We start from the raw sequence: 27958 nt of genomic DNA, 5'->3' as shown, positions 1-27958 counted from the left end.
AAATACGTACAGATTTATTTTCCAAATGAAAGAGCACGGCAAATATCTCATCACATAAAAGTAACCAAAATAACAACGTATGTTTCTCACCGTAAAAACAAATAGCTACGAGGCATTGACACAGTCGAAAACCGCTGGCTTCCTGTCAACCCTGTCGGTGTTCGAATTCACCGCGGGTTTTATAACTTCCCTGTGCAATGCATGGTAATGCACAAGACTCCCTGTAGTGACATGGGGGTTAATTATAACAATGCAAAACTAACACAAAAGGACAAAAACAGCTCACACACAATTGCTTTTTGTTGACCTAACATCTGTGAAAATTGTCTTTTGAACTGGCTGAGTTTATTATTGTCCAAGTACATTTCAGGACCTGGGATTGTGGGGTTCTTGAAATTGTACTTGTTGGGCCCATTCCAATTTGTGGCTGTCTGACACGATGATAGCATCATGCAGTACAAATCCTCCAGTTTTCGATCATCTCCAGAAAATTTTCCTCGAAACGCTGCTTCTGGGCAGTCGCTTTTTTTCCCACAGAATCAATATAGCCACCATCTCAAAATAATGGCCAAAGTCATAGTGTCAAAAAAAAATCTCTTCTTGATGCTGCTTCAAAATGGCTACCTCCTTAGTTAAACAGATCATTCAATTGTACCCTCAAACTAAATTAATAATTCACGTCATCAGTATTTGCTTCTGTTTTTTTGTGTTTTGTGAAGAAAGTGTTTTTTAGGAGGGTGGTGATATGGTTGTTTTGTAGTTGATATATTCTCATTAATGCAATGTAGCTACCTCCCTTTAAAACTCAAGAGAGAGCGACATGGTGCAGGAAGGTAACCTATAACATCTTGTTTCCTTTCTGGGTGAAATCATTTGAACACTGTCACATTAGAACAATGTAATGATCTGTGTAAGTTATTCAGTCATACTTATCTTGTTCACTCATAGGGCTGAGCTATCACTGGGTCTATTGTATGCCTCCCAGCACCCTTTTCATGCTCTCACAATTTAAAAGACAGAAGAACAGGGCGGTGCTGAGGACGGTTTTTGTCTGTCATCGTGTTCCATTCTTAATCCCACAAGCCCCCGCTATGCTTGTTGGAGCAGCGTGTGGGGGAGGGAGTTTGTGCAAAGCACGCCTTCATCATTTTCCTGCTGGTCTAAACCTTGTAGGGGGGAGGGGGGTGTTAGGAAGCCCATTTGATTACTTAAATCCAAGACACTTTGCCTTGTTTTTTGTTGTCCAATGACATTTCAGGAACATCTTTGCTTGGGTTTCCTGTGTATTTACAGTATTTCAAGTAGGCCTAATACACATACATCCAAAATGACCGTTTACAACCAAATGCTTAAACCAACCTACAGATGCAAATAGCCAATTACACATAAATACAGGTAACTAAAAAAGTCTCAATTTAGAAACTTTGTCTTAAAATTCCCTTTCAAATTAGAAAGCTTTAATGTATCTGTTGTCTCCTGGAATATTAGCTATATAGGTCTTGGGCTAGCAAAAATGTTAACAATATTTGCAGTTTGCGCACTGCTCCAAAAGCTAAATGTTTAAACGTGCACTTGCAACAGTGAACTCAATACAGCTAAATCTCGATTTCACGCGGACTTTGGGGTCTAGAATTTGGGAATCCCCGAAAGCACGTTCGATAGAAAGTCTTGGTCCATCCATCCATCTTCTTTCGGTTATCCGTGGTCGGTTCGCGGGGCAGCAGCTTTAGGAGGGACTCCCAGACTTCCCTCTCCCCAGCCACTTCATCCAGCTCATCCGGGGGGGATCCCAAGGCATTCCCAGGCCAACTGAGAGACATAGTCTCTCCAGCGCGTCCTGGGTCGTCCACGGGTTCTCCTACTGGTGGCACATGCCCGGAACACCTCCCCAGGGAGGCGTCCAGGAGGCATCCTGATGAGATGCCCGAGCCACCTCATCTGGCTCCTCTCAACGTGGATGAGCAGCGGCTCTACTCCGAGTCTCTCCCGGATGACCGAGCTTCTCACCCTATCTCTAATGGTGACCCTACCAGGGGCATGAAGCCCCAGACAACATGGCTCCTCGGATCATAGGGGCACGCAAACCCCTCCACCACGATAAGGTGATGACTCACGAAGAAAGTCTTGTTTTTTTAGAAAGGCGTGTTTTTAGGCAGCCGGAGGGGTCCTTTTATTACGTTAATTTATCAGAATCAGTTTTATTGACCAAGTTTGTGCATGCCAAACAGGGTAATGTCAGGCATGTTGGGCAGCCGAAGGGGTGTGTTTGCCGTCCATCACCTTGAATGCTCCACACACACATCGAAGTCTGTTGACATTTCATGTCATGTCATTTCAAGAGAAGCGATTTGCAGATGACAATATCAGGTGGATTAAGTGAGTCATCTTGATGCTATGTGAATTGGATGGAAGAGAGAATAAAGCAGCCACTTATTCTACTCCTGTGTCCGGTCACGTTCTTTGACTAGTGAGTGACTGTGTGGATGGGGATCTTCCGAGAACTTCCCCCTTTCTGAATCAGAAACGATCCTAGCTATCCCTAACACTGTAATGAAGCACTCATAAAGATCAAACAGCCCGACTTCTTATGATCTAACGCCTTTAAATTGGTCACAGAAATTCATCAAACCACTAGTGCCAAGGTTTACGTGGTAGTTATTTAGCTTTGTACGGTTCTTATATCCTGGAAAATGTATTAATGACGAAAAAATTGGGGTCCATGACTAAACCCCATTAGACCGAAAGTCGTGTAGAATCGAAGGGTGTAAAATTGAGCTTCAGGTGTTAACAGTCTAGCTTTACACGTCCTTTTCATGGAAGTCTTGGATGTTAAAGTGGACTGTGAAGATTTACTCACCCATGGGAATTATATTAGAGATGTACAGACCTCTGGCATTGTCTCACTCTTCTATGCACATTTCACTGACAGAAAGGAAATGTACGTAACGTAAAGGTCTGTGAATCTAATCTTAACTCTAATCTTTAATCTTCCTAACGCTTGCCAGGTAAAACACAATGTGTAGTTTAACTACCGCAAAGCTATTTGGTGTTGTAGTGACGATACTAAGAAATGTAGTCAAACTAGTTTGTGTACCTACTGCTAATGTTGCTTGTATTTGTAACATAACATACAGCCCGAAAACACTTGATGCTGGTTTAAGGAGGTGCCACCTTTGTCTCTTTGGCTCAGATCGTCATCATATAAATGTAGCCTTATTCAGGTTTTTTTAAAAACTAGAATATGAAGATATCCAGGTAATTGCAGTTCTTTATATGGAATATACTGGTTTTGAAAGCGTTTTTGACTGCATGTAAACATAGTCACACACAATTCTGTTCACATAAGAAGATGCATTTGTGTTTATATTAATGACCACGTAAATAATTTTACAAAAAAATCCTAGTTGGCAGTGTTAAAAGTGATATTTCCCCACTTTTGGATAGGGCCTGATTCCGATCCGATAAATATACTACAGAATTCCGTGTGACCTTTTCTCTTTTTGCCGCCATGAAGCATATCTGATTTGTGCCATTTGGGAGTGAAACAATTGAATTGACACTTGACCCATGAAATGTTGAATTCTGTAGTCTTCATCAGCTTGTGTGAATATTGTCGAGACGACAATAGCTCATTTGTAAGGACTTCAGCTTTGGAACCAGAAGATGACAATCTGAATCCTGCTGCTCAATATTAAATAGCAACAGGTTTGTTGATGAGATGTTATTTGCTTTTTGACTACTTTGGAGATATGCTTGAACAGTGCATCGACCCAACCCCCTCATAAGCAGTCCTGTTTGCCAGCCATTTTCACTTTGCAGCAGACAAATCGAATTTTGCCATTAGGGATTATTGAATATTATTAAATAAACATATATATATATATGTATTAAAATCCATCGTCACACCACGTTAGAGCACTGATTATATATATTTTTAAGGTCACCAGAGTTAAACAGCATTGCCAACCAAATGACAACTGCATTGGCCATCTGCATTCTCATAATCCAATGTCCTTGTGAAATGGAGGCTGTCTCTGCTCCATGCTTAGTGGATGTCCTAGCCTCGGCTGTCTTAGTATATGGCAGCCTTGACACATGCCATTAACGTCTTCATGGCAACCTGTGTTAATTTTCTTGGTCAGGTCACCAATCTCATCCACAACACTTAGAATATATGAATTTATATTTCTTTGCTGAATGGTAGGTAGTAAAGGATATGTAACTTAATGGTGCAACCTTAGCAATTCTCATTATGTTTGTCAAAAGTAAATATTGAGGATCTAATCTCAGTCTACTCACAAATTGACTAAGTTTGAAATCTGGCAGAGCTTTACATAGGGGTGAGTGATAAACAATACAATACAATTTATTATAGGGCATTATATAGAAAACACTGGATCCCCTTTGAAGCTCCGCCTAGATATGTTTCGCGCCCGACGTCAATAATATCGCCGAAGTTGCTTTTACGATGTGCAATTTTACATTTAAATGAGTTCTTGCACTTAATGTTGGTTTGCTGATCAGCAGTTTTGCGCTGTCCTTGAATGGTAGCATTATGGAAATATCACAGAACGTAGTTATTTTGCTGTTTGCTTCAACACCTTTGTTGTTGAGTCATGAATCTTTTGCACATGCACTAAGTAATGAGAAATGTATTTCCATCCATCCATCCATTTTCTATACCGCTTGTTCCTACGGGGGTCGCGGGCGTGCTGGAGCCTACCCCAGCAGTCATCGGGCAGTAGGCGGGGGACACCCTGGACCGATTGCCAGCCGATCGCAGGGCACACAGAGACGAACCAGCATTCGTAGAGCAACCATTTGCACTCGCACCTAGGGGCAATTTGTGAAGCGGACGTGCTAACCAGTCCTTCACCGGGCCCCCCCAAGTGATATATTACAAAAAATAAAATTTGTTAACAACACGTATTTAAAATGGCTTTTTTGTCATGCATCTGGTTAGGAAGTGTGGTCCTCTGTAGCCCTCTGGTAGCACTGATGAAAAATTCTGACCTCCATCATCTATTTGTCCGACATAGATATTGATGGATGAGATTTTTGGAGTTTGTTCAAAATGTTTGTGATAGTCTAGATCTCTAGATCATGAGTAGGCCTCGAGGGCCTGCATGTTTTCCATGTCTCCCTGTTGCAACACACCTGATTCATAACATGCAGGACAGTGGCCTTCAAGGACTTGAGTTCCCTACCCATGGTCTAGATTCTGTTCGCACCTATGATCGTATGATGGACAATTTCAAACCATTTCAAAATGATTGTATTATTGTAATTTTAAACTGCAGTCTTAATAATTTTCTAACAGCATGCTGATTGCTTTTCATTCATTCATCTTCCGAACCGCTTATCCTCCCTTAAATAAACTGTAAAAGAAATAATCAAGGGAAAAGGATTTGAAGATGAAATGAGTGGGTGCACTTTGCCTATATTAATTTGTAGTGGCTAGCTGTCCTGTCTCGCCATTAATAGTAATAAGAACGATTAGTATGCATGTGGCCAGCAATCCTTTTCTCTGTGGATTGGGTGTGACAGTGTAGCTTCATTGATAGTGTATGAAGTTAAAACTCCCCAAAGCATTGGAGAGCAGATGCTGAATAAATCTTCTCTAGTTTCTTCACACAAGCATTATCCACATCTGAGTGTATCTCACTCTCCCACCTCTCATTATACATTTGTAGAGGCGCGAGGCATTCCTCAGCTGCCTTGATCTGGCACTGGCCTTGATAAATGGAGCGGCTCTCATGGAAAATTACATTGCCAGTGCTACTTTGAGAAAGGAGCCGAGGAAGGAATGGCTGCACTTTAATGAAAGAGTTCAGCCGCCACTGCCACCGTTGCTGTTAATGTCAGATGAAGTGAACGGATCCTTCTATTTATATTTACCTCTGCCTGGACTGATATTGTTTGCCAGTTCACTCACTGGAAGAAGCTTTTTAAATGTTCTCCATGTGTCGTGTTTAAAATGTTGACTTGAATGCTATCGGTTAGGAATTCAAAAATGTATCTTGACGTTCAAGGATCCTTACCACAGTGACGACGGTCATTGTACGAGATTAATGAACAGACCAGGCACCCTGTGGTTTGGGGTAATTCCAAGGGTAATACAAATCCTTATCAAGTGGCACCACATTTGGACCCTAAATCTTAAAGTTTAAGTCTTTAACTCTAGCTGTAGTCACCTTGACTTTGTTGATTTGTGTCGTCAAACTCAATCAAAAATGCAGCTACTTTGCATCCAGATGTTATGCGTCAATTAATTTTTTTGACAGGGCATATTCATAACTACTATTGAAAGCATTATGCATTACTATAGTGTTAAGCTTGTTGCCAATGTTGAGCTGAGTTTAGGTTTGAGACTTCTTTGAGTCAACACACCATGAGTTTTGTTCATTTGTGTCACATGCGTGCAGTCATTTCGAGTGGAGCCTGTGGTGATCTGGAACTAAATAAGCTCTTTGAATTCATTGACTTGTTTGTCCTACCACACATTTATTTCCAGGCACAAATGTAGTCAGCCAAAAAACAGCTACAGCTGGCAAATGTAAATCATGTCCTCAACTTTGGCTGGCAAAATAAGACCTCACCGCACTACATGAGAAATCTTTTCCTAAATGTCCCAATTTAAGTCTCTGGTTAGCAAGTTAAATCTTTAGAGTCTTTGACACCGTAAATTGTCTTTTGAGTGTGAAGATTGTATATCCATTTTGGAAAATGTACATTTCAAATAATTATGACCTGGTAATGAAATTGGTACCCAGCTAGAGTTTGGAAGAAGGTCATGTTGCATATTATGAACGACCCTCACTTCATTACAGTTTTTATTAAATCTGTGTGCGAAAACTGCTGCTTTTCTGAATGTGTCATGGACAATGAACTAACCGGGGATACAGTAGTCTTTTTGTTTGCTAATCGGTGTGATTGGATATTTTGGCCTTGAGCTTTATTTTCCTGCGCACCATCTAAACATTTGTAATGGTTTTGTTGCAGATAAGGGTGCTGTCTGTTCCAAGTTAAGCCCCAAAGATTAAGTATTTGGACATAGCAGTTAGAATTTTCAAGAGTAATAAGCACAGCTTAATTTGTCTTGGAAATCAGCAATGAGACTGCATTTTCTTTGTTTTATCAGTAAGTGTGTTTACATATCTGCATGTATGTTTGTCTACATGAGCAGAAAGCAACCACAGACCTGTCAAACAAAGCCCCCCCTGTTATGCTTTGTTTTTCCCCTCCCTCTCTCCTAAGCTTTCCATGAAGTGTATTGCTGTGTCTGGATCAGCCTGCTTAAGAGGGGAGCCTTGAGGGGGGAAGGGAGCAAAGGCTTGTACAACTAATGCAGCCCTTGAAAGACATGTGCAGCAAGAGCAGCTGTCTTCCATTGTTAGCCTACAAATTTCCAGTGTGCCTCATTTCTCCCCTCTCTGCATGAGTAGTGAGTGTTCTGTGGAGGAAAGTTAAGAGAATGCAAATCAAGCAAAACAAATGGTTTGCCTTTTCATTTGAGATGGTTAGGGGATCCCAAATTATCACAACTAGGAGTCCGAATCTTTTGGAGTGGAATAGTTGTTGAAAATAAGAGTAGAGTTGGATAAAAGAGTAGTATTAATGACATGCTTTGAGTGCCTAATGCTTTATTTTATCTGAGAGTGACCTTTGATACATTCCAGGTTTGTCTCTGATCCTGGCTTTGAGGATTGTCTCGGCTTTTTCTCCAGAAGACAGATAAAATGTTCTTTTTGAGTGGTGAAATGAAGGAGAGGGTGTCTGTGGGGTAGAGAAGGTGGGCTTTTGGGTGGGGGGAAGAAACTGCCCGAGGATAGTTGGCCAGTGTTATGAATGGATAGGCAGACTCTTTAACCCTCTATCCACTGAATAGTATGTCACAGGCTGCTGCGGCTGTGAGAGGAGCTGGCAGAGAGCTCTTGGATTCCTGAATCCTTGAGGCATGTGGTCTGATTAACAGAACAAAACCCACACAGTGGGGAGGAGCAGACATGGCTTTCCCCCCACAAGTGGAATTTTCTACCAGCGAGGGAAGAGGTGGCTCAAACGGGGTCGTGATTTGCAATGGCTGGAGTGAAGTTGGCCCAATCGTATGAGTACTTCTGCTCTACATGGGGTAAATTTGCAAAATGTATTTCTTCTATCTATGAAGTGATCTTTCTCTTATCATTATGTTAGCCATTTTTGTGTAAAATTCTGATTGCTTTGTTTTCACAGAAACATTTGCCTAAAGCACCAATGAGCTGCGAGCGATTGCGAGTGTTTTCGAAGACAGCAAATGTTGCGTTATCGTCAGGGTTCGGCAAACATCCGGCGAACGTTTTACGACCTTGAACGAACCCTGACAAACTCCGAAATGAATGCAAAATTCACTGCCTTCAAAAACACTTAATTGTTCGCCACTCAGTGAGATCGGGCCTGTTCTGGTCATAGTGATACTAAAGTTATCAAGTAAAAATAAAATGATCAAGTAAAAATAAATACATTTGAAGGCACACAGCATAGGGAAAAAACAGCCAGGTTGGTCTGCCATTTTTGTGTCCTACTCACAGAATGGCTGTAAAAGTACATACACAAAGTAGTGCCCGGACATTGCAGTCTTCAGACTAATTGCATGTTGCCATTTTACATGTGCATGATAAGGATTGCAGGATTCTGTAATGAGTGAATGGGGAGAACGCCACAAAGGTAATTGTATTGTAATTATATGTCAAGAATGGCCTTTTTCAAACCAAGTGATATAGGGGTTGTGTAATTGTTTCGCTGCTTTTAACACTGGACATCTGTCTCTGCAAATGGACAGTTGGCGAATAACTTAACAGCTCTGATTTTGTCTTTTGTTCTAGTGCACCATTGGAGGGAAAGAAAACTGACCAGATTTGATGGTTAGGTTATGTTAGATGTAACTAAAGACAGAACTAACTAAAATACATTTAATTCGTAAATATTTTATCTGGTCAGAGAAATTCCACGTAAATTATTGCACCGTAGTTTTTTCTGTGTAATAATAGTGACAATTCGGGTTTCATACTTAACTTCAGAACCATTTTTGTAATGTGTTTCTGTGTCAGCCCACCAAGCCTGCATGATGACATGCTGCGGTTACCAAATATGACATCTTTTGGAAACAATGAAGGAGCTTAATATTGTGTGTAATCTTGGAAATGTTGGTGCCATGTCACAAAAACACCTTTAAGTAACAACAACTGTCATCTTTCTCTATTCCTGTGAACTTTTTATAAAGTAAACCCTGGCAAAAGGCATTGTACAATGCAGTGTCAGTGTAATTGTCATTTTTTAGCTCTCTAAATTGATTGAATGTTGTTTAAGGATGCCATTGCAAGTGATAGTGAGAAAAATAGAAATGTGTTTTGAGAGTTCGTTATTTTACATAAAGACACATGAATAATCGTTTTGTAATCGAATTGTAATTAAATCGTGAGGGGCACAAAAATTCCCACTTCTTGTGTCATCTGTATAAATTGACAACTAAACAATTATCAAGTTAATCGATAAAGCAATTTTAATCTTAAAGACATTGATTCGAGCCATTGATTAGAACCATTGATTCTGTTGCTACCATCATGAGTTACATCATCAATAAAGACGAGTGAGCCTGCATGAGGTTTCACACAATGCTTCACAAATGATGAGCTTGTGTGTTTTGGATCACAAGCAGATCCTTTCTTTGTTTGTGCTTCGGCCTTTCCATCACTTAGGTTAATCTCCTATCCTATAACAAGTCATAACTTGTCATTTCTCATCTGATTTTCAAGAGGTTTATGGTTGTCAACACCTAAAACATGCTATCAATGGTGACATTTGGAAAAAAAAAGTATTTTCATTCACACACATGAAATCCACTGACAATTCTGCCCCTCCTAAGGACCACCTATTCATAACTGTGGGCTCGAGTGTTGACAGCCAGTGTAACTCTTCACAACAACGCAGACATGGGCGGCTCCTTGGAATAAGCTTTTATTGCATGCACATCTTTTGCAATTATAAATCAACAAAAATGTACAAACAAGACATACCGCGTCGACATGAATTAAAGTCAACATGAACGAAAGCGCGTCGACATGAATGAGAGCACAACAAATAGATACCATAATAGACGCTTGCGATGAAACTAGGTGGGTAGCTACAAAAAAAATGAAACTAGGCACGTTCATTTAATTGTCCCCGACACTGAATTTCCAGATTTGCAAAACGAGAAAATAATGGTTCCAGACATGAACGCAGTCCAACATTGTCAACTGTAATTAACATATTACTGGCGTTGGGCCGAGCAAAATCTTATACGTCCAAAATAATTACTTTTCAGCAGACCCTAGAAATGGCGAAGTAGCAAAGTAAAAGATCTTCATTTTCCACAGAAAAAATGTCAACAGATGAAATCACAAGCTATCAAGTCGCTATGCAGCTAATCCTTCAGTTTATGATCTTGTTTACCAGCAAATAAGGGGAAGGCGTATTACGTGAGCACGAAGTAAAATCTGATTTTCAGGGTGATTTTTGTGGTTCGGGGGCGGCGTATAATATTCGAGTGTGTTATTCTCGAGAGTTTACAACACTTCGATTTAAACACTTCAAGATGAAAGCTAATGATTGTTGTATAAAAGGAACTGCTTGCTGGTGTGATGAGATGTGATTTACACATAATCCAATCAGTCAACTACTTGCAAAAATAATCAGTGATTAGTCGCCCATCAAAACAATTGATTGTGACAGCTCTAAATCAGATTGGGCATTTCAACAGACTGTTGTCGTTTTTGGCAAATCTACTGTTACCTCTTGTAACTCAACTACTGTACATTTGTCAATTTTAACACCAAATCTGTGAGACTACAAAAAAAACCATGTGTTTTTGCTTCACTCACATCAGAGTACTTTGGTAGTTTGTTCTCATTCAGATTTTCCCCTTGTTGTATTTTTGGAGTATTATAAGGCTTGTATGGCAAAAATAGAGTAGCCATGCTTATTTCCAAATGAGAAGTTTTTTCGAAGCTCTTCTCACATCCGGTGACTGTGCTGTTTTTGAACGTAATTACACGTTGTCAGATATACCGTATTTTCCGCCCTAAAAGGCGCACCGGGTTATAAGGCGCACCTTCAATGAACGGCCCATTTTAAAACTTTGTCCATATATAAGGCGCACCGGCTTATAAGGCGCATAAAATAGAAGCTATACTGCATCAAACTGAGGTTGACTAGGGTTGCGGTATGCATCCACTAGCCAATAACCAACGAGCCCTCTGTAAACAATCGCGTTTCTCAAACGATCTCCTATAAAATGATCAGAACTGACTAAAGTTCGATCTAACGCATTGGTACTACTTACCTATGTTTCCCTTCCATATCGATCCGTAGATTTACTCGAAACATTAACAGAGCAGCCTATTTTGACATGAAATAGCCTGGTACGTATAGCAGCTATCGCAATAGCATTAGCCATCCGCAAAGTCTCACGAGCCTCAGCGAAGTGTAAACAATCGCGTTTCTCAAACGATCTCCTATAAAATGATCGGAACTGACTAAAGTTCGATCCAACGCATTGGTACTACTTACCTATGTTTCCCTTCCATATCGATCCGTAGATTTACTCGAAACATTAACAGAGCAGCCTATTTTGACATGAAATAGCCTGGTACGTATAGCAGCTATCGCAATAGCATTAGCCATCCGCAAAGTCTCACGAGCCTCACCTCGCAATCTCCCATGAGCCTCAGCAAAGTGTAAACAATCGCGTTTCTCAAACGATCTCCTATAAAATGATCGGAACTGACTAAAGTTCGATCCAACGCATTGGTACTACTTACCTATGTTTCCCTTCCATATCGATCCGTAGATTTACTCGAAACATTAACAGAGCAGCCTATTTTGGCATGAAATAGCCTGGTACGTATAGCAGCTATCGCAATAGCATTAGCCATCCGCAAAGTCTCACGAGCCTCACCTCGCAATCTCCCATGAGCCTCAGCAAAGTGTAAACAATCGCGTTTCTCAAACGATCTCCTATAAAATGATCGGAACTGACTAAAGTTCGATCCAACGCATTGGTACTACTTACCTATGTTTCCCTTCCATATCGATCCGTAGATTTACTCGAAACATTAACAGAGCAGCCTATTTTGGCATGAAATAGCCTGGTACGTATAGCAGCTATCGCAATAGCATTAGCCATCCGCAAAGTCTCACGAGCCTCACCTCGCAATCTCCCATGAGCCTCAGCAAAGTGTAAACAATCGCGTTTCTCAAACGATCTCCTATAAAATGATCGGAACTGACTAAAGTTCGATCCAACGCATTGGTACTACTTACCTATGTTTCCCTTCCATATCGATCCGTAGATTTACTCGAAACATTAACAGAGCAGCCTATTTTGGCATGAAATAGCCTGGTACGTATAGCAGCTATCGCAATAGCATTAGCCATCCGCAAAGTCTCACGAGCCTCACCTCGCAATCTCCCATGAGCCTCAGCAAAGTGTAAACAATCGCGTTTCTCAAACGATCTCCTATAAAATGATCGGAACTGACTAAAGTTCGATCTAACGCATTGGTACTACTTACCTATGTTTCCCTTCCATATCGATCCGTAGATTTACTCGAAACATTAACAGAGCAGCCTATTTTGACATGAAATAGCCTGGTACGTATAGCAGCTATCGCAATAGCATTAGCCATCCGCAAAGTCTCACGAGCCTCACCTCGCAATCTCCCATGAGCCTCAGCAAAGTGTAAACAATCGCGTTTCTCAAACGATCTCCTATAAAATGATCGGAACTGACTAAAGTTCGATCCAACGCATTGGTACTACTTACCTATGTTTCCCTTCCATATCGATCCGTAGATTTACTCGAAACATTAACAGAGCAGCCTATTTTGACATGAAATAGCCTGGTACGTATTGCAGCTATCGCAATAGCATTAGCCATCCGCAAAGTCTCACGAGCCTCACCTCGCAATCTCCCATGAGCCTCAGCAAAGTGTAAACAATCGCGTTTCTCAAACGATCTCCTATAAAATGATCGGAACTGACTAAAGTTCGATCTAACGCATTGGTACTACTTACCTATGTTTCCCTTCCATATCGATCCGTAGATTTACTCGAAACATTAACAGAGCAGCCTATTTTGACAGGAAATAGCCTCGCGGGTACAACAGCTATTCGGTGACGCCCCCTGACTACAGTTGCCGTAATGCTGGGAAGCGATGCGACCTTGTAATTTATTAGTCGTACTAAAACGTACTGAAACATTTTGGCAGAGCACTGTGTACAACCAGTATGGATCAACAAATTCATCAGTTGATCCATATATAAGGCGCACTGGCCTATAAGGCGCACTGTCGGCTTTTGAGAAAATTTTAGGTTTTTAGGTGCGCCTTTTAGGGCGGAAAATACGGTAACTCCTTTTTTTTCTAAAATAATTTGACGACATTATAGTATTGGATTGTCTGTGTTGTCAAGTATGTATTTGATGTTTAGCACACTATGGCTGTGCATACATGTTTTGTAGCCCGGAATAACACATTGGAGATGAAAGGATTTTCTTTTCCATTCTAATCCACATAGACAGCTAGGCCCTTGTGATTATTCCCTTCCCGTTCTTTCTACTCATCTCTTTGCTTGCAGGGCCTTTCTATTTCACCCTTAAAAGGGTTTCGAAAGGGGATTATACAAGCTATAGAAATTAAAGTGAGAACACGTCCGTCCTTTGGGACCAATGTCAAACATTCATGATGCAATGGATTCTGCTTGAATATGGGTCGCTTTACTTATCTGAGCTGGAAGGTCTTATTAGACAGTCGTTCTCAATGCTTTATATAGTAGTCTTTATAGGTGGGAATGGCAAAGATGTATTTTACCATGGGTTGCAATCCCACGATAACACAATGCAGTGAAAAGGAGTTAATTGACCTGGCATTGGATGGTTTCGATATTGAGACTGTAACACTTAGTGTATGTTTCATGCTTTTAGCATGAAGCCATTTTCAGTACAACAATGCAACAGCACAACACACAAGTAAAGGTGATCATTGTTGAGGCTTAAATCTTCATAGATTGAGATGAAGCTGTCGAACCAAATGTTAAAAAAAAACACATCAAAGTATAATGGAATGGTTCATTTAGATCATAGGTGTCAAACTCAAGGCCCGGGGCCAGATGTGGCCCGTCACATCATATTATGTGGCCCGCGAAGACAAATTTTGCATCGACTTTGTGTCATTACTAAAATTATAAATTGTCTTCACTTTTTCAAAACAGAAATATTGCGAGCAATTTTTATGACTATTCATCTTTTTAAACAATTTGTCTCTGATTTCAAAACTAGTTATTCATCAGTTTGCCGTGTAGCCTATACTGTAAATAATATAAGGCGTTGACAGTCATAATGGCCCTCCGCGGGAAACTATGACTACAATGCGGCCCGCGACAAAAATAAGTTTGGCACCCCTGATTTAGATGGTCAGTGTTGATGAAAAAAATCATCATTTAAGCCGGACATATCTGATTCTGTTTTATCATGTACCATGAGAATAAATGTGATATGCAACAGTATCAATATTTTGCTCACCCCGATTGGCAAAATTGCCTAAATAATGAATAATCTCCCAGTATTTGCTTATCTAACCATCATGAGAATATCATTTTTTATGTGCTCAAAGATGTTAATGCAACCTCAAAATGTCATTTACACTCTAAGTTAAAAAAAAAAAAAATTGATCGACCAAATGCGAATTCTGCTTTGAACAAACATGTTTGTGTTTTCACCTTTATCCGACTCTTCATTTAATACTCAGTGACAAGAAACGATTTGATTTGGAGATCAAGTCACCTTAATGTCACATCGCATTTGTGTAATAGGCTCAGGTGCCTTTTCCAGGGCTACATACAGCACAAATTGGTTAAAATATTGCAGAGTTATGATTAGGTTGTCAGCAGAGCAGCCATATAAACTGGCCTTAGATAGCAAATCACCCTGCCAAACATTTTCTGTATATTGACTGTGGATAATAAACTCTGCTTAGCTGGATTGTATTCTCCCATCTAGAGTACAGTTTTACTCTTTCAGCTGTCTTGCAGTGTTACATTAATATTGATACCTTATTTCTCTCCCCTAAGCTGTTTGCTCGAGTCACTTCATCTAAATCCCTTCAACGCAATGCAAGATTTCCTTTCTTGGGAATAAGAGCCATATACATTAAGCCATCGCTGTCACAGCATACATAATACTTGCATACTCAGTCTCAGCGGATATTGATTTACTGTTGTAGGTTGTTTAATAGTCCAGAGTCATTTTTCTGCACTCTTATTCTTATTTTATTTTTGAATTTTCAGTGCTAATGTTGTGTTTTGAGCAAAGTAAATATCAGTCCTGGATTATACCCCGAGGGACCATGAGCATGTTTGTAATATACATGTGTTTGAGCAGCTTTTTCTTGGCTGAATGCGTTGTACCGAGTTACACATTTATCTCCCAAATCTATTATCTTAAAAACATAATTTGACATTGTGTTCTTTTCGTATTTACTTCCACATTCTTTTAATTTTTTTTTACACGTTTCATTCTTTTATATTTTCGCTATCTGTTCTTGATCATGTATTCATTCAACTTCACTTTTCACATATAACTGTTACGTAATTATAAAGATACTTATGTACTAATTTATATGGCTTACAATTGTTTTTTTTTCTTCATGAAAATTATATGACTGAAAATGCTAATAAAATTGATATGCTATCACAAGTTATTTTGAAAACAATTTCAACAATGTGTTGAGGGCATCAATACAATAAAAGTTAATATAGCATTGAGTTTGAGGCTGGGTTGCTTAGTCTTCAGCAATGTATTATTTCTACTATGTACTTTCATATTTAATTAAATTTTGTTAGCAGGGCCTCGCTCTTCAATGTCGATGTTTAAATTATATTTAATTATATCCGTGAGGGTTGTGTATTCCTTGAACAGAGGGACCATTTGGTTTTAAATTAATCACTGGAGTCATATGTCAAAACTAATGAGGTATTTTCTCATTGCTAATGTTATAGTTGAATATATTACTATTTGATTACTCTGGAGGACTCAACAGTTTGGTCGTTTCATAATAAGATGTTTAAAGTGCCAGGTAGCTCTATATTGTCCTGTCTGCTATCTGACCTAATTTTGGTAGCGTGAAGATGACAATATTTCACCGCACTGCCCATTGGATGCATGTCGTGGTGGAACTACATTTGTAAATGTAAAAACCCCGATTGGGCAGTAACAATCCGTACAATAGTGCAAAGTTGGCAAGATTCCATCCCTTCATAATTGACGCTTCTTTTCTCAATGCCAATGGGTTTTGCAAGCGAAAGGACAGAAGGGGACAGAGCTATTCAATACACAACATGCAATTTTGAAAAAAGCGTCCCCTTTCAAATTGTGAAAGACTGGCTGTTCATATGCAGCATTGATATATTTACATGCATTATTATTGCATTGTTTTCCTACACTTTTTATAAGAATGTGGTTGAATTTAATATATCTATTCCAGTAAATCTTATGACCATGATATTGCACACTTTTTACATGAACACATTTTACCCATCTCAGTTGTAATGCACACGTGAGTTGCCCAGGGAACAGTTCAGGGTTTCTTAACCACTTGGTCAAAGCTCCCCAATAACAATTAGAAATCTTAGGTGTTCTTATATTTTAATTGACATCAGTCATAGTTTGGGCAAACACCAGTTGAGGCTGCCGGTGTGACTAAATCCAACGAACGGACAAAGATGGATGTATCATCAGTATTTGTGGACAGCAGCTGCAGACAGATAGGAGGAGGACTACAATGACTGGACTGACTGTTTATTTTTATCAGGGCATTAGCAGATTAGGCACTCAAACTAACAAGGTCATCAAACTCAGATGGCTGTAAGCAGCAGACCTCTGCTGAGCAGCTGGCAGCAAGAGACAAGATTTTGTACGTTACAGTGGGTTTCACTTTACCCTTGCTCCCCCGACAACACTCCCGAAAAAGACTTATTAGTGGTTTGAATAATATAAAAAGCAGCAGAGGTTAATTTGTTTCAAAATACCCTGCCAGTTCGTGAGTTGACACAATTGTGTTGACCTGCAGCCACATGTCATCATTAAGCAAATGTCTCAGTGACATTGTTGTGCTCAAGCTGCTTTTATCATATCGCCAAATTGCGTCACGTAATTAGTTGCAAACCATTTGCAGTGCCTTTTTGATGCATTTGATACTCTCTAATGGAGACTTTAACAGAAGAACATGTCACTTATACTCAAGTCAGTCCAAGACTAAAAGAGATGTCTACGTTAGAAAAAGTCTGTAACTTGATCTGGGCACGCTGTCAGTGCCCTGTGAGTTTTCCCTCACTGGAATTACAGTAATATTTCATATGATGCTGACAACAATTTTAAACCTGTTTTTGGTTTCCCAGAACTGCTTAAATTCAATAAGATCATCCATCATACGTTACAGGTGGTTGAGCAATGACAGTGCTTGGTTAAAGTGTTATCGTGAACTATTGCAGCACTACACTATCTGTTATTTAAAGTAGGGCCGATAATTACGTTTTCAAGAGGGTCAATACATGAAAAGTGGCATACGTTCTTAGTGCCGCATCCCATTATGAAATTACTTTGTTGTCATGGTCACAGATAACACACCTCGAGCTGCAATAAAATAGCAGCACTTAAAATCCAAACAAATCCACTCGGAAGATAATGTCCAACTTTGTGACCCTCACGAGTGAGCATGGTCACTTTTGGAAAGTCTCAAAAGACAGTAGGACCAACATAGCTCCCACTTCCTTGACATAACTACTCCTTAGGGGGATCAAGTAGTTCTGGATCGTGTTTTATCATTGGACTTGCTGTTTGGAGAAGTTACTAAACACAAAGGAAAAGTTCTGAGTATATCTAAATAAAATGGTATTGTGGAAATTCCCCGAAGAATCTCCAAGCGTGGTTATTGTTTTGTTGAAACTAATTATCTTAATCTTCTAAAATAAGCTTTGGAGTTCAACAGAGGAAGATTTTGTATGTTTTTTTCCCGAAAGAGCCACTTTTGTTGTTTACGTGATCTGCCTAGAGCTTGTTAATTTAGTTTAGGGCCACGGCTTTTGTCAAGGTAAACAATGGCGATTCATGAATGACTCATTTGGTTTGTTTTCACTGCAGTCTGATCTCCCAAACTGATCCAAGAAGAAATCCGTTTAACTTGTTGGTGTCAGGAGGTGTCAATGATGACAGCCTCTCAGTTTCTTGTCTGGTCTCCCTTTTCTGTTAGATAACATTTAGGGCTGCAGAGCGAGCTGACAAAGAAATCCTTGTGGGCTCAGCTCAGTTTATCTGGATTTCTTCTCTCAGCATAGCCTCCCTCCATGTTTGACGTGAGTGCATGACCTTGACAAGAATGTAGCTCATTGTTATTTTCGACCGAACTGTGGTCAGGATTTGAGGAAGAGGAATGGGCAAAGAGTGATATCTACGAATACAGCATAGAATCCTAATCTTCTGTAAATAAAATGGTCACCTCTGTTAGAATTTAAACATGCTTCTTTTATTATTATTCTTGTCATTTACGCAGCTAAAATGTTTTGTGTCTAAAACTGAATTAAGACAAGTTAGTAGTTTGCAGTTGGTTTCACTGGCTTTCAGTGTTGTGTTTACCAGTAAATACACGATAAACGCTGTTTAGGTTACCAGCAAAGCTTCCAACTCTACCCACTCTAATGCACTTAAAACCCAACCCCCCTCCCACTTTTATTTTACAAACAATGCCAGCCATCGCTTCCAGGCAGCATGCTGAGCCAGGAAGAGGAAGGAATTGGGTCGGTAAGGTCATGTTGAACCAGGGCAAGTGGAAAGTATACCAAACTACCTGGCAAATGTTGGACAGTCAATCACACAGACTTTTGCCTCCCATGTCGTTTATGCAATAGCGCAGGTGTAAAAAAAAGCAGTATGAATGCAATGCAGTGTAAAGATCCATTTGACTTTCAGCAAATGATTAACTCTCACTGCTTGACTGTTATTTAAGTTCGTTCAAAATTGGGCCCGGGGCAGGAAAGCTCGTTCAAAGTTGGGCCCGGGGCAGGAATAATAAACAGACCGGGCGCAAATTTGACAAGTGAACACCGAGTGCCTTACAGTATTCCTTGTTATGTAAACCTTACTAAGCATCATAGTATGGTTGGACATTTGAAAATGGTACTGCTGGAAAATGCATTTATAACCAAAGATTTTTCCCCCCACGTGTTCAAATCAGATTGGATAAAAATTCAAAAAGTCAGTGAACCATTCAGGGGAAACACTTATCAATGCAACTGCACCTAACACCATTCTTTCAATGGCATTTGCGTGCACTCTTGACAACAACATTGCTATTTTTATACTCCGCATTTAACTCTGTTGGCAGCGACAGGATTACTCAGGCTTTCACATGTTCTTGTTATACAAAACAACATAGCCCAGAAGCTTCAGTTAGGATTGGCTCCTCAACCAACATAAACTCCAGGCTACTGTCACCTACATACACATCATGGCCAGAATTGCCAGGTGTGAGTGTTTATTGCACACATGACAGCTAAAATCGTGCTAGATGACATTGATAAAATAACTACACAGAGACGGAATGACTGCAAGTATGGCTTATTGTCCACACATATCACTGTAACAAACGTTACTTCTTGGCTATATAGCAGTTAATTATTGCCATCCATTTTTTTGTACTGCAAACTTGGGAGTTGGGGAAAGGCAGCTTAAACCCTCGACTGGTCGGCAGTGAATTGCAAATCCCTTGTAAATGGGGCATTGAGTGTTCGCTGCATGAAAAGTCTCCTATGTGAACCGCAAAACCAGCCACGGCTAATTATTTTTATTATAATAGATGGCTTATTTGTGAATCTCAGCTCACTTAAATATATGACTTACTAATCCTATTTGTGCTTGCCGTTGTGGGCTTGTCGAGTCAGATGAGTGTTTTTGTATATAATTAATAGCCAAAATGTTCTAACAGTAGAAGGAATTGTACGCACACTCACACTCAGACACAAGCTCGACATCACATATACTTCCCATCTTGCTCATGGCTATAAGAGATACCTTTTGGCTCACGTCTGTTCTTTTATTAGCATTTGCAGATGGCTTCACAGGATGGGCCTTACATAATCTCTAAAAGGATGTCTTATGAGATGAGCATAAAGAAAGCCTTCATGTTTATTGTACTATACTAAAAGTCATCGTAAATATCTTTATACATACATTACACCAACGAGAAATGCTTTATTTTCCACACAATGTACAGAATTAGTTCAATGTTTAAACAGTTTCTCTTGGTATTCAATGAGAAACATTATCAAAACAGGGTCCAGCGTTAAAGTCTTATGGTGGTGGCTCGACAGCCTAGTTGTGGTGGCACTGTCAGAAGCTGTACTGGTTCTGTATTTTCATCATCAGAATCAGAATCGATCTTTATTTGCCAAGTTTGAGCATGCCAAACAAGGAATTTGACTCTGGTACATCTCGGCCAACATTTAGGTAGCTAACATTCAGGACAACATGTGCAAAAATTGACAATTATTCTCGAAACATCCCCTGATCTTAAACTTTGAGGAAGTGGAATGGGCAAAGAGTGATATCTACGAATACAGCATAGAGTCCTAATCTACTGTAAATAAAATGGTCACCTCTGTTAGAATTTAAACACGCTTCTTTTATTATTATTCTTGTCTTTTACACAGCTAAAATGTTTTGTGTCTAAAACTGAATTAAGATAAGTTAGTAGTTTGCAGTTTGTTTCACTGTTTCATGTTAACATGCCAAAGTTCAGCAGTAATGTGTGCATGACTATTGCATAGATGGTTTTCTATGACCTGTGCCAGCAGTCTCATTTGAATATGCAACCATAACAGTAACATTCATTCATAATTTAGCACCCAACATGAGTTTGTGTGTGACAAGGATATTAGACTAGTAAGTGAGCCAAAGGTGAAGACTTATTTGACAGTCTACCCTTGATTCAGTAACTGTGATTTGCGGTAAAGCTATATGTTTCAAATACCAAGAATTTACGAGAAACATAACCAAAACAATACAAATCAGGGCTGGTCACTGCCACCATTATGCTTGCAAATGCTCCCATTTTTTTCAATGTATATGCAGTGAAGGCGATCTCAAAGTCAGTATCTGTCAGATTGCACTCAGATGTTCAAATGCATGTCAAGTTAAATATTTCCTGTATAAATTACATAAATACAAGTCCAAGTCTGAAGGTGTACTTTTCTACGTTAACAGCCATCTAACGCAACTAGCAATATTTGCGTTACAAAAGACGGCTTTGCTTTCAGCTTGCTCACATTCACCGTAGACTCCACGCAAAATAGCGGCTCTACTTTTGGAACAAGCAAAGGAAAACCTTAACTTACGACTGCCAACATTTACAAGCACTTTATCAAAACAAGAAGCCCCGAGTGACCGATGATACGTGGATCTGGCAACCATGGCTCCACTGTTGGACTCGGCTCCAGCGCACTCGCGATACTCGTGAGGATGAGCGGTTCAGATAATGAATGGGTAAATGATATTATCATTATCTGTGTATATAAACTTGTAAATGGTTAGGGTACATGAAGGGAAAAACAAACATTGGAAAATTTGCTGAGGAGTTTTACCATATTAGAAGGACTAAAATCGGCCAATTAATAGGCCGTGCAGTAGTTAGTAGGCTTTGCTTCATTGCTCCAGTATTCAGTGGACAAATTACAATCCAGAGATATTTGTTTTGTAACCCATACTCACATGTCATAGTCTTCACAGAAATACAGTTATAGTAAATCTTGACAGTTTTACCATGTTCCTCTTTCAACACTTTGTGGTATGCACTGCACTAACCCAAAGTTCATTGGCTCTTTGTAGGTCAGTTAAACATTACTCTTGTCACTGTGAGTCTCTCAAGAGACTGCTGTTTTGGGTTTCAGTGAAGAAAACGGTGTGAAACTCGAGCATTATGGTTTGGAGAAGTCATAAAATCCATGTGTCAAGTCTTGTGAAAAGGGAGGATATCTTCACTTTTCGAGGTTTTTTTAATCCCTGCGTTAACATTAACACAAGAGCTGTGAACAAAATCTGTGAAATGCATAAGTGAAACTACTGCGCCATGATAAACTATTTGCTATTTGTTATCTCTTCTAACTTCATCAAACAAATGTAAATATCATACAAAGGTGCACCCAAGTAGACATGCAAATCTTTAATTAATCTTATTAGATAAGGAAAAACAAACTTCCAAAGCTACATGGCCTTATCAGCTTAATTTAATAACTTGTTGGCTCCTGTCAGCAGCAACAATGTAAATAAAGCATTTTCTCTAACTGGCAAGTCTTTCACATCTACATGGAGACATTTCGGTCCACTCAGAATTGTTTGAAACTGACGGCTGAACAGTCACTCTTAGAATTAATGTTAACAACACTCACTTACGCTCTTTGATTTTAAAGAAAGATTGTTTTATTTTGTTTTGTGCACAAGGCCCACAGAGCGATCATGCAGAATTTCTTGTCTCATCAACTCAGCACACCACATTATGAATCAGAAACTGATACACAGTGATTAAGATGTCATTAGGCTTGGCTTTGTCAGGCTGCACACATTAATTCACCATTACTTTGAGGGTAATCCACACTTGTATAACAAGTATGTAGCCTGTGTCAAGCAGTTGTTTTTTTCTTTTTGTGTTAATTAAGATGAGACAACCATTGTTGTTTTTGTCAAAACATCTCGAGTTTCCCCATAAACACGTGAGTACAGCGAAGGTGGGCGGAGCTTTAGTGAACCAGGCGTAAGAAATTAGATCGCCATTTATCTATATATATGTATGTGCGCGTGTGCGTGCGTGCCCGTGAAAATTAATCAACATCTAGTGGATTATCAAATTAATTGAACATTTTTAATAATCGATTAATTGTTTACATCGTTTTTTAATTAAAAATTGTACCAATGCATTCAGCCTCTTAACTGTAAATATTATCCAGTTTGTGATTTTGTGTTGATTCAAAATAAAACGTGTTTTTACTTTAGGAAACAATGATCAACATTTTGATCTGGTATGTTACGAACCAAACCACTAACTGAATTATGATTGATTTTTGTTGTCAATTTGAAAAAATGTCTTGCTTAATTAAGGAACGTAAATGTAAACATCTGTTTTTTTCCATCCAATTTATCAATTAATCAACAAAAATAATCTACAGATTAATCAATCATAGAAATAATAGTTTGTTCCATCCCTATTATATAGTAGTATAGGCAAGTGCCCAAAAGTAAGTACTTATGCCCGTTATCAGTGCATCACTCGCCTTCTGTCACTGGAGCTGTTTAATCACCACTAGTCTTCCTGTCTCACTTTCTTCCTTCCACCCACACACTTGTCTAGCGTGCAGTGCACTTCATCGGTTGCTCCCTGATGGCTCGCTCCTCCCTTCCTGTCGTTTTCCTTCTCCATGTAGGCCGACTGTCTCTTCATTGCTGTCACAGTGTCAGAGCAGGTGGAATCAATTCCTGACCCAATGCACCCAGCACCGTTATCACAACTAGCTTTTTAAGTGAGGGATTTAATGAGCGATCCCTCTGCGAGATGACTGGCGGCATGGGTCACACTTGGCTGTGTGGAGTGTAAGGGAGGAAAAGGCATGTTGGACCAAACCTGCATTACAAAGGCACACGATTCGCATGCCCCTCTCAGCCTCTTCTTTCTGCTCTTCAGTTCTCAGTATATGAAGAAAAAAGACAGTACGCTGATATTGCTGACTTATTAGTAAGCGAGGTAGTCTCACCGGGGACAGACATACCACAGTATAATCCGTGCACAATTTTCACATCCGGTAACTGGCATTCCTTGAATCTATCTAAGGAGGATCTCTGTATGTGTTTACATAATGGTTGGGAATTCTTTCACGGTTTCCTGGTCTCTCTAAATGTCCAATTTTTCCTTGCAGATGGAATCTCCTGTCTCAACACCAGTCCCTCCCCCGCTTCATCTTTTGGCTGCAGTAGGCAACAGTGAGATTGCCTCGCCGTGTGAACAGATAATGGTGCGCACACGTTCAGTAGCAGTGAACACATCCGATGTGGCCCTATCCACGGAACCCGAGTGCTTAGGACCCTGCGAACCCGGCACAAGTGTCAATCTCGAAGGCATTGTGTGGCAAGAAACTGAAGATGGTGAGTGCACTATTTTACTTTGTCATGAAGGGGGGACATCTGTTAAATGTGAAATGGAGTGAAAAAGCTACGTATCAGAGTGGTGCAAATGTTTGAAAAACCTTGATCAAAATAATTTTGGTGAGTAGAAAATAAAACTGCCATATTTTGCAGCTGTGAACCGTTGAAATCCAGAGACTTGGAACAATGCTCTGTTTCACGTGCAAGCCAGTCTGTTGAAAAATGAGCCTGGGATTCTCACTAGCCATAAAACCAGAGCTGTGACTGTCAGTGTTTTTCTCTGCAAATACTGGCCTGCTCAGTTTGGTTTGGCTCAGCCACTCAGCAGAGTTTTATGTTCCTGTCACAATATAGTGGCTTCAAGTTGTGTGTTAAAAGCAAAAAAAAAATGTAAAAAAATCATTGCAAGTGTAGCACAAAACAAAATCATTGCAGGCTACCCCATGGCTCCCACTGGTACACAAATTCAAAATCACTAGCTAATAACCAGAATTTCAGTTGCTTTACTATAAAAACAATGGTGTGATGGCAGGATGTGGAAAAAATCCTTTTTTAGCCATAAACATTTTTTACTGTTTTTGGAAGGCTTTTTACAAGGTTTTGGAGTCTTTCAGTGGGAAATTTGGTTTAGTCATAAAGGAGAACATTTGTGAGGTCAGACACTGATGTTGCATATTGCTCACAGCTCTTGTTTTCAGTGTTTTATTAATAGTCGGCTCACATTTGACAACTTTATAATGATTTTGGTTTCAATTTCTTTGAATGCGGTTTGTTTGATCAAGTGTGAACACAACAAGTGTGAAACAGTCGGACAGAGAGCTAGCTGTAAGAATTGGGTCTTTTAATGAAGTCGAATGCCATTTGGATCAGTTCAACTCAAATATCATATGGACCAAAGATGCAAACTGTTGTTAAAATTACATCAGAAAGCAAACAAATCCTGAATAAATATTGAATAAGTGCGGTACAGTGTAAGTGTGGACGTGTGAAGCAAAAGAACTTTTGGTCCTTAATTTGTATTTGAGAGGCCCTTCATAACATAAACGATGTGATATGGACTTATTCAGATTGCTGATTTTTATCAAACGTTTTCTTCTTGTATTGTCGATGAATGTATTCCTCAAAAACATATAGCTTGAACAAAATTTTGAAAAGAAATGAAGATATCTTCAGTAAAACAGCTTCTGTGTGGCAGACAATATTTTGCAGTCCACTATTATAAGAACATTTTTTTTAAAAAATGGTCTCCTTGGTTAAAATCTTGTACATCCCTCCTTCAAATGGCCAGCGAGTGCCCTCACATAAGTTATCAAAAGATCATTCTGCGTAATGAAGTCCAAAGATTAGTCCTTTACCACTTGAGATTTTTCTTCCAGCCCAAAGCTGTCTTGACATATCCTTTTTCTTTTCTTCTACCAAGTATCCTGCCATTCACCCTTTGACTGTTCTTCATGAGAACTGAGAGCGAGCCAGGCGAGGGCCTGCGGCAGGGGTGGGAGTTACACAAGGCGACTTCTGTTAGTGACACAACCATGGCTCAGAGCCAACCGCAGCACTGCATTTGTCTTTGCTTATTCTTCGCCTCTCGCCATGTGACTGCCCCCACCTTTTCTTGACATGCCCCCCCTTTCCCTTCCTAGTTTAAGTTTGTCCTTTGCCTGCACTCTCTTGAAACTGCTATTTTGGCTAAAACAGGCTGTGGATTAGTCTGTTGAGTGGCATGGGGGAATACTTGAAGTGGTTTTTAAATGTTATGGTGGGAAACTACTGTAGATGTTGCTGTTGAAAGGGGCTTGGCAGGATAAGGGCACTGTGCAGGTGCAAGCCAGGTGGTAGAAACCATCACGCTCTTTCATATAACCCTTTTTGACACCTCCTAATATTCTATCTTTACCGTCCTATTTTTCATCATCCTTTCGTTGAGGTACAAGTTGCAGTAGTACAGGATAGTTTGTTGTGTGGTTTGATTCATTGTCGTCTATGTATTGCTTAACAGAGTTGTCACTTACATTACAAGGGAACGTAAATGTGTAAAGTTAAGAAAATTTAAAAGCAGTGGATTGTATCGGAGAAGATTTTACACCCTGGTGTCACATGTCACTGAGACGATCACCACGCGGCACTGCTTCATGTCGCATTTATGTTTTTGTTGTTTTAACTAATCGAATTATGTGTTGCCATGATTTCACGCTATTTATGCCACCGACGCAGCTACCACATCCCGCCAACAAACACAACGATGGAAACACAAGCCTGATCAGGGTATTTGACGAACCAAACCAACAAGCTGCCACTTGGTGGAAACGTGGCTGAAGAGATTCATGAAAAGAAATTCCTCTCATTGTGAGGCATCTGAACATAGGGAAAAAAGAGTTAAGTATAGCATGCGAAGAAAGCAAGAAACATCTGAAAAATATAATGGGTGCCATCCTGATTAGTAGAGGTTGGTGGTGAGCAATCCCATTTGCCACTGCATGACAAGGCTCACACAAAGCTGTTTTAGCATGTACCATGCGTGTGCGTGTGCATTGCATTTAACATGCCAGCTAACAGCTGCTTCATCACCTCTGCCTTTCAGCGTTGTGGGAGTAAATGAACAACAGACTCTCGTAATTGCCGAGTGTCACAGAACTCACTCTGTGTAAAAGAAAGAAATGGATGAACAAGCGGCAAGCTGCAAACAAAAAGCAATCACAGAAGCTTGTTTGACCTTTGGACGCTGATGACAAGAATCTCGGTTGATAAGGCAAAATCCATTGTCCTCCTCTGTTATTTGAACAAAGATGGAGCAGCTCATTCAGTTTTGACTGGAATGACACTACGGAATGGTTGTGGTTTATAGATTTTCACCAGCTATCTGGATTACCGCTCCAGATCACTGAACTAAATACAATCAGACTCCTTTTCTCGGGTGATGATGGAGGAAAATGGGTCATTAGAAGAGAGGAAAAGCAAATGTGTGCTGTTGAGTCAGTCTGGTGGCAAGTGAAGCGTAGACAGGAGAAGGGGAGGCTGTGGGGGTAGGGGGTCATAGCCATGGTATTTTGAGGCCCAGTACTGACACAAATCCCTTCAGCACAGAGGAGGCAGTGGCAGCTCCCAGGGTCATGTCAGCATAGCGATGGGCCAACCCCTCCCAGGCTTAGCATGCTGATACCTCCAAATGTCATCTCTAAAGTGCTGGAGAGGTTTATTGCACTTGAAATACAGCCCAGAATGCACTGGCTCCTGCTCTAGGCTAGAAGGAACACAGAGGGGCCTCTTTGGCCAAATAGTCCTGCTCACTGCCAGTGCACCTCACCCCTTCCCCCGAAGCCCCAACACACACACACACACACACACACGTATTTCACGGCAGGCGGTCACCAAAGCAGGCCCCACAGATTCTTAAGATCCCTAATTGAAAAATAATATGGGCTGCTTGTGATCAGTGTTTGTCTCATGAATGTATTTATGTATTTATCCATTACATATTTGGAACACGAGGAGCAGAACTTTGAGGATATGGGTTCAAATCTATTTGGCATTTCAGGGAAAGAGAGCTCAGTGTGAAAGTTACAAAACAGTTTGAATTAATTGCCTTTGTTTTACTTACCTGAATCATCTTAGAGTGTGGAAATTAGGGAGTCAACTATGTTTCCACCAAGTAGTCTATGGTTCAGTTCAGTACAGTGCATATTTATTGCATTTAAACTGTAGAGGAAA

At 40.0% G+C, this 27958-nt stretch overlaps 1 protein-coding gene across 2 annotated transcripts in view; it reads left to right on the top strand.

Moving 5' to 3' along the window:
- LOC119120144 (zinc finger protein 609-like) overlaps positions 1 to 27958 on the top strand; it is a 63852-nt gene that overhangs the window by 21386 nt on the left and 14508 nt on the right. For both annotated transcript variants that reach the window (XM_037246770.1, XM_037246768.1), the window contains exon 3: positions 24028 to 24253. In XM_037246770.1, coding sequence (XP_037102665.1) covers positions 24028 to 24253 — 226 coding nt within the window. The remainder of the gene's footprint in view (positions 1 to 24027; positions 24254 to 27958) is intronic.

The sequence above is a fragment of the Syngnathus acus genome, chromosome 3, assembly GCF_901709675.1.
Source record: "Syngnathus acus chromosome 3, fSynAcu1.2, whole genome shotgun sequence".
Lineage (NCBI taxonomy): Eukaryota > Metazoa > Chordata > Actinopteri > Syngnathiformes > Syngnathidae > Syngnathus > Syngnathus acus.
Note: the sequence above shows the minus strand (reverse complement) of the source record. Positions and strands in the feature narration are given on the sequence as shown.